Source organism: Tachypleus tridentatus, chromosome 10 (genome assembly GCF_004210375.1).
Source record: "Tachypleus tridentatus isolate NWPU-2018 chromosome 10, ASM421037v1, whole genome shotgun sequence".
Classification (NCBI taxonomy): Eukaryota; Metazoa; Arthropoda; class Merostomata; order Xiphosura; family Limulidae; genus Tachypleus; species Tachypleus tridentatus.
Window position 1 is genome coordinate 160,764,132 of NC_134834.1, and position 7,454 is coordinate 160,771,585.

General features: G+C 35.5%; 1 protein-coding gene across 1 annotated transcript; it reads right to left on the minus strand.

The window, feature by feature from the left end:
- Nucleotides 1-1,070: 1,070 nt before the first annotated feature.
- Nucleotides 1,071-7,134, minus strand: LOC143230779 (uncharacterized). Its single transcript, XM_076464903.1, has 3 exons — nucleotides 7,017-7,134; nucleotides 5,904-5,980; nucleotides 1,071-4,608 (listed from the first exon to the last, which is right to left on the minus strand). Exons 2-3 carry the CDS (start codon nucleotides 5,965-5,967, stop codon nucleotides 1,844-1,846), a joined length of 2,829 nt encoding a protein of 942 aa, XP_076321018.1. The 5' UTR covers nucleotides 5,968-5,980; nucleotides 7,017-7,134; the 3' UTR covers nucleotides 1,071-1,843.
- Between the last annotated feature and the right edge of the window lie 320 nt (nucleotides 7,135-7,454).

Sequence of the window (7,454 nt, forward strand, 5' to 3'; positions counted from 1 at the left end):
CTCGTAATCCCAGGGTCACGGGTTCGTGCCCGCGTCGCGCTAATCATGCTCGCCCTCCCAGCCGTGGGGGTGTATAATGTGACGGTCAATCCCACTATTCGTTGGTAAAAGAGTAGCCCAAGAGTTAGCGGTGGGTGGTGATGACTAGCTGCCTTCCCTCTAGTCTTACACTGCTAAATTAGGGACGGCTAGCACAGATAGCCCTCGAGTAGCTTTGTGCGAAATTCCAAAACAAACAATTCAAAAGCTTTAATAATATGTTACTTGGTGAGATGTGAAAAATATTAACAAATTCTACGGTACTTCAGTTAAAATAAAGTTTTCAATATTTTCAGGAAATTTTTTATCAGTTTGTAAAAAGTTATGGCTATTGTGAATATTTGAAGTTTCTACTTTCCTCGAGTTTGTCTGAAACTTATTTGATCTACCAGTAGCTAAACTGCACAAAAATATTCGTCTGTTTTTTTATTAGCTGACAATGGAATCTTGAATACTTTTGATAATGTTATCCAAGTGAATATTTCTTATCATGATTGTTTTTAAACAAACAGAACCACTTTTTACCAATTATTCGTCGAAACTTCCAAGGTTAAGCTATAATAAGTTGCTCGATATAATCTAAGAACATAATGAGGACTTTATAATTTACGGGACTTTTATTTTGTCAAGTATGTAAAGAAATGGTACGTGATAATTAAAAGTACGTAAAGAACTGATATGTGATAATTAAAAGTACGTAAAGAACTGATATGTGATAATTAAAAGTACGTAAAGAGCTGATATGTGATAATTAAAAGTACGTAAAGAAATGGCATGTGATAATTAAAATTATGTAAAGAAATGGCATGTGGTAATCGGGAACTTATACATTCATTAAACATACACGTTCAAAAGGTTTTTAAGAATGATTGATTTAAACATATTGTTTTTCCTTGCATCGATGAACAGGTTACTCTAAAGTTTTATACAAAATATATTTCTTCACAAAAATCTAGTTCAATAAGAGACACGTAAGTATGCTCCATTTTCATTTATTTAATATCCCCTAGTAGCACAGCAGCATGTCTGTAGACTTACAACGTTAGAAATAGGGTTCATGGTGGGTTATGTACAGAAAACTCATTATATAACTTTGTGCTTAATTTCAAAGCAAACAAACAAAACCCAGTTTGTTATTGTTAAACGAAATCCCATCTTGCGGTTCACTTCTTTATACAATACCAATTTTCTCTTTTTTTGTGAGGATCTGTGGTCAAATCAGACTTTCATGCTTTTACAATTCTTGTTAACTAATTACTTTATTTCCTGAATTTACGTTGAAAAAAAACAGCAATTATTTATTAGTTCAATCTTAGCTTTAAGCTGAATTTATCAAATTAAGGTATCAGCCAAACTGTATTACTTGCAATAAATATTCATTTAAGATTAAAACAAACAGTGGGATATTTTACTTACTTACTGAAAATATGTTTGTACATTACCATCCTGTACAGTGGCTCCTCCCTACTGACACTCTGGTATTTCTGCGAACTTACAACGCTAGAAACCGGTATGACAAAAATCATGGGGTTGTATATTTCTGTGATTAACTTCAAACAAACTTATTAAATGAAAGCGTGCTTTGATATGAATTAATTATCCTACAAGATATCTTACTAAGTAGTTATTAAACAAAAAAATTACTGTTTTCTTTATTTTTCGTATTTTCTAGTGAATGATACAATGACCGCTACCACCTTCTACTATAACCCAACCACCAATTCTTTCGTAAAACGCCATCTTGTGGCTTCATCAGAGACTGTGGATACCGAATAGGCTCCTGGATTTCAATGTTATAATTATTTTAAATTCTGTATCTGCTTAAACCATAAGCCAGGTTAAAATATGGCGACACAAAGTTGTAAGGAATTGGTTTAGTCAAGGCAATTCTCAAGTGACGCTGGTATGGAGGAAGATCAAAGAAATAATCAGGAAATCCAAACTTCTCTAAACTGAAGTTAATGTACTTGGCTAGATAATAGTCAATCTTTTCTACAATGTCCTCAGTAAAAATCCAGAAAAGAATTGGCGCCAGTTGGCTGGACAATCCACTATATCCAAGCTGACGATTTTCACGGGTCTTATGAAGTTTTACCCGAGCGACAGAAAATTCGACGTATGGGTGATCAGCGATATGAACACGAACTTTTCCATCTTCCCGCTTTAAATAAATCATGGTACGGGCAAAAATATCATTGAATTCCACAATCATTTGGCCATTGCCTGTCACAGTAAACACGTCAAATAAAGTTCCATTGGCTTTAAAGGAACATTCAGCATATACCTGGGGAAAATGGATGGTTAGCCTCACGCGAAGGGAGCGTAGGTTAGCGTCTATCTCTTGAATGCGGAAGTTTGACAGTCCTTTTATGACTACTTCACGAAATTGAGTATCGAAGGTCTCTCCTCCAATGACAGGGAAAATATTCCGATCAGGTAAAGGTAAGGGATCCAATACAGGAATATCTAGTTCTTCTATTCCTGATTTCATCTTATCTCCCAGCATGAAAATAGCACCTCTGAGGTATTCGGTTAAAGCACGATTTAGTTCTGGCAACTGTTGTTCGAATATATGAATTGTTCCTGGCAATATTGGATAAACCTCATCTTCTAGAATTTGATCATCGTGAACTTCTTCCAGATTTTCATCAAGTTCTTCTTCTTCGGTTTCGTCTTTGTTAGATTCTTTGGCTATGAAAGATTCTTCTTCTGTTTCTTGAACTTCTTTATTGTTGGTATCCAAATTATCCTTCGTAGATGATTCTTCTAAAACTAACTGTTCTTGCTCAGTAGGAGGAGCTAATTCATCGTCGTTCTCTAGGCCTTGGTTCTGTTTTTTTTCTGTATTTGAATCTATATCGTTTTGCAAACCGTCGTCAGTATTTTCTTGGAAATTTACTTCTGTTTGCTGTTCAGAACTAACTGGTTCAGTAAGCTCATTGATTTGTTCCTCGGGCTCACGTTTGTTATCATTCTCATCATATTTCTCATTTAAATTGTCACTTTCTGTATGATCTTCTATGGCTGTTGGTTTTTCGCCATTATCTGTCTGAGATTTTGTGTCCAGTTGGTCACTAGGAGACTTATTTTCGACATGACTGCTGTTCTCTACGTCTTCTTTCGTTACCTCCTCTGGATCATGACTATTCATGTTTTCCTGATTTGGGGTTTCCATTTCTTTGAAAATTTCAGTGTTATTCTTCTCATAACCATCTCCTTTCTCAGGTAATTGAAAATTTTCATTCTCATGGCCATCTTTTTCCTCCAGGTTTTCCTCATTTTCTCTATCCAGGCTAGAATGTATAACCTCAGAGGTATTTCCACTGTTTTTAGCCAAGTCTGTTCCAACTGTGTTATTTTCATTGTCTTTCTCCGGATACTTTGCTTCTTTAGGATTATCTGTATTCACTTCTTTTAGGTCATCACTTACCTGAGATCTATCTCTGTTATCTATCTCGGTTTCTTCTACTTCTGGTTTATTTGTACTTTCTTTCTCCAATTCTTCTTTTTTCAGATTTTCTTCACGTTGTGTGTCTGAAACATCTTGTGCTTCTGGTTTCAGAAAATTGTCTTTTTCTATGTCCTGAAGTACCTTTTGTTCTTCCACGTTCGTTTCCGGATCCACTTCTTTTTCTTTCTCTAGGTCTTCATATCCTTCCTCATTTTGTCCCTGTTGTATCGTCAAAGATCCTCCTTCATCTAATTTCTCTGTGTTACCTTCACTCACGTTTTGTGGTACCTCATGCCTTTCTGTCTCCACTCCTGGTTCCAATGTATCTTCTGAGCTTACGTTATTTTCCTTCTCCGAATTGTTTTCCACTGGATGTTCAGTATTTCCTACTTGCTCAGCTTTTTCCTCCAAAATGTCTATTTGATTAGTTTTTTGCTCCTGTTCTTCTGTAACTGTGTCATACGTTTGTTCCTGTTCTTCTGTACCTGTGTCATGTGTTTGTTCCGGTTCTTCTGCAGCTGTGTCATGTGTTTGTTTTGGTTCTTCTGTGACTTTGTCACTTGTTTGTTCTGGTTTTTCTGTGACCGTGTCTTTTGTCTTTGCCTGCTTTTCTGTAGCCGTGTCGTTTGTTTGTTCCTGTTCTTCTGTGAGAGTAAGTTTATCTTGTTCTAATACCACTAGTTCTTCTTCCTTCTGTATTTTATTATTGGATTTATCTTGCACGTCCACAGAGGTTTCGTTTTCATACTCAACGTTATCATCTTCAAACGTTTTGATAACCAGTTGTGTCTGATTTGTTTGTTCGTTTTGAGATTGTAGAAAAACATCTTTCTCAGTAATCACTAGTTTGTCTGAATCATGCTGCTGGTCGAGAGAGCTAACATGCTCCTCACTTGACTGAACATCTGACTCTTCTGTTTTTTGGGACTGTGTGTTTTCATCTTCTAAATTCGCTTCTTCGTCTTTAATTTGTTCTTGTATGGTCTCGATATTTTTACTTAATGTCTTCTCAGCGTCAGATGCAGAGAGATGCTCATTGTCTTGTTCTTCCTCAAGTTTTTCCAGGTCGGTATGATGGGAAGGTAAATGGTGTCGAGGGCGTACTCTGATCACAGTAGCTGTAAAACGAATTTAACACTTAATCTTGGAAATAGATTACAAAAATACGAATGCGCATTTAAATCAATTCTTATCTATCTGAAATATTGAAGTAGCTTTATTTGATTTAGAATTATACTTGATAAAATACGATATATACATTATTGGTGTGTATCAAAATGTTACATATTTGTGGACGGTAAAGGTTAATGAGTAATATCTACGTGTGTTTGTGTGCACATGCGTGCGTGCATCTTAATAAACACATTGATCCCTTCTTAGGTCATTTACAAACGCGAACTCTGTCAATGAACCCTGGAGTTCCCCTCAAGCTAAGCATCTCCGAAAAAGAATCCTTTGTGATCAGCAGTTTTCACTGATATGATCTAAATGGCACCTTTGAAAACCTGCTAGATTGATAGCAGTATGTACGTAGTAAAAACTGGAATAACAACTTCTCTGTTTAAATCGACAAAAAACTGGTTGGGAGATGATTTAATTTAGGCATTAATGACTGGCCACGTTGTTTAATAGATTATCTTCAGTAAAAGGGTTATGATTTGCAAGTACACTAATTAAGAGCAAAAAATTCATTACTAATGAAAAGAAAAAGAGCAGATAAGTACAAAAGGTTAGACCATACTTCATTAGCTCGATTTGTATATTAATTCAGTGGTGTGTAGCTGCAGGTACGGACTATTTATATATATGCGAATCCCTGACCATTCGATAACGCAGTCGCCGTAGGTGGATTATGGTTATCTTATTTATTTCACAATCTTTTAAAACAAAACAAGAAAACAAACAACGAAATTAAAAAAAAAAACATGACTGACAGCAAATGAGAATATGTTATAATATGTTAATCAACTACATCTGCTACGTAGTTTTTATAACATAAACAACAAATTGAAGTTAATGAATACCCACAAGCATTAAGCCTTTCCGAGCTTGTTTTGGTCAAAAACGCTATTAACATGTAAATTAAATCACGTTCAGAAGGAAATAAAAGAAGCCTTTTATATAAAGTCTCGGCATGGCCAGGTGACTTAGGGCGTTCAACTCGTAATCCGAGGGTCGTGGGATCGAATCCCCGTCGCACAAAACATGCTCGCCCTTTCAGCTGTGGATGGGGGGTGCTAATGTTACGGTCAATCCCACTGTTCGTTGATAAAAGGGTAGCCCAAGAGTTGGCGGTGGGTGGTGATGACTAGCTGTACTCTCTCTAGCCTTACACTGCTAAATTATGGATGGCTAGCGCAGATAGCCCTTGAGTAACTTTGCGCGAAATTCGAAAACAAACAAACAAACTTACCATCGACATTTGCCGATGTTACAATCGTCAGGAGATAAAGCAGTAGAAGGCAGTATACTTTCATGTTGTCCAAACACCTGTTTAAAATAATGTCGTATTTTAAAAACGTTTTATTTCAGTATTTTAATTATCTAACACATACACACACATAAAAGATCCCCTTCTTTCAGTTAACAGTTTCTGATAAGTACGTGAAAGTAGCTACGTAATAGTGTAACATTTAACGGGGAGATAAAGGACATTAATTTTAACATGTGAATACCTTTTTTTATATAATGAATTGCATTATTTTAACGTTATTGGAATAAAGAGATATTATTAGTGCAAAAACAGTATCAGAGAGCATATAAGAGCTAATTCTCATTAGATATTTTGCTAAATATTTTCGAACATACTAGCAATTTTTCAAACTCTATTGGTCCCCGGCGTTATAAGTTGCATCTTTTGATTTCGGGGTTTCGAGAGCAAATCTTTAAAGAAAGAAACGAGATTTGATAAGTTTGTGCTATATTCCAAAAAATAAAGGACACGAGAAATCAGAGAAATTACATACTCTCGCTCTGCCGCTTCTATTCGAGATCTCACGTGTTTATATCGGAAACGCCTAATTTCATCTTTCTCATAAAACTCCTAAAACCTTTCTCGTATCCAGAATGATCAGCTATCATGGTCACTTTTTTTGTAGTGTGATGAGGATGCTCATTCTTAATGTGTCTATGAAATTTGATACAAATTCGATCACATTTATTAACCTCAAAATCGCGAAAGTGCCCCATCTCGCTGTTATATATTTTTTTCAAAATGATCCAGAACACGAATCAGGATTCGTACATTTCTCTTTTTTCTTTTTTTTTTGGGGGAAATGAAACTGTTTTAATTTTATTCAGCATGCGTACTAGGTTTTTACCTAGTACCTAAGAGTTACTTAGGTAAGAAGAGTAGCATTTATCAAATACGTTTCTACAGAAAAAAACAACAAGTGTGTATTAAAATTCTTTATCTTAATTATTTGTTAATTTGAGATAAGAAAACTCGTGATATTTAAAACATAAAACATCTAATAAATCTGAGTTATTGGGCGAAAGTTTAAACGAAAATCGTACTGTAGTTTACCTTAGAGATGTCAGGCAGACACTCGAGTTTACCTTAGAGATGTCAGGCAGACGCTCACTTTCTACAGATAATATGCTCTTCACGCTCGTCGTCAGAGAGTTCTATTTATCCCTTCGTCTAACCCCTTCTTATCCCCCTCTATTCCTCCAGAGCACCTTGACCTGTCTTATCACGTGAAGATAAGTATCACCAGTTTTGTTTTGTTTTGTTTTTCGGGGTAGAGGGAGATGTAAGTTGAAAGTTTATAAGGGGAGCATTTTCCTAATAAAACGTGCAGTACGTCATCTGAAGTTGTCCTTCGCTTTAAAAAAACATAAATCAAACACGCCAGCGGTCTCACGTGATGGACTTAAATATTTAAGTAAATCGGTTTTTAGTATATTCCAACTATTTTATGTAGGTTATTTTTATTTTTGTTTCTTAAGAAAATTTTACTAA

Coding starts and splice junctions, on each gene's coding strand:
- LOC143230779 (XM_076464903.1), bottom strand. CDS start 5,967: ATGAAAGTATACTGCCTTCTACTGCTTTATCTCCTGACGATTGTAACA. Junction 4,609..5,903: donor AACATCGGCAAATGTCGATG/GTAAGTTTGTTT, acceptor TTCGTTTTACAG/CTACTGTGATCAGAGTACGC.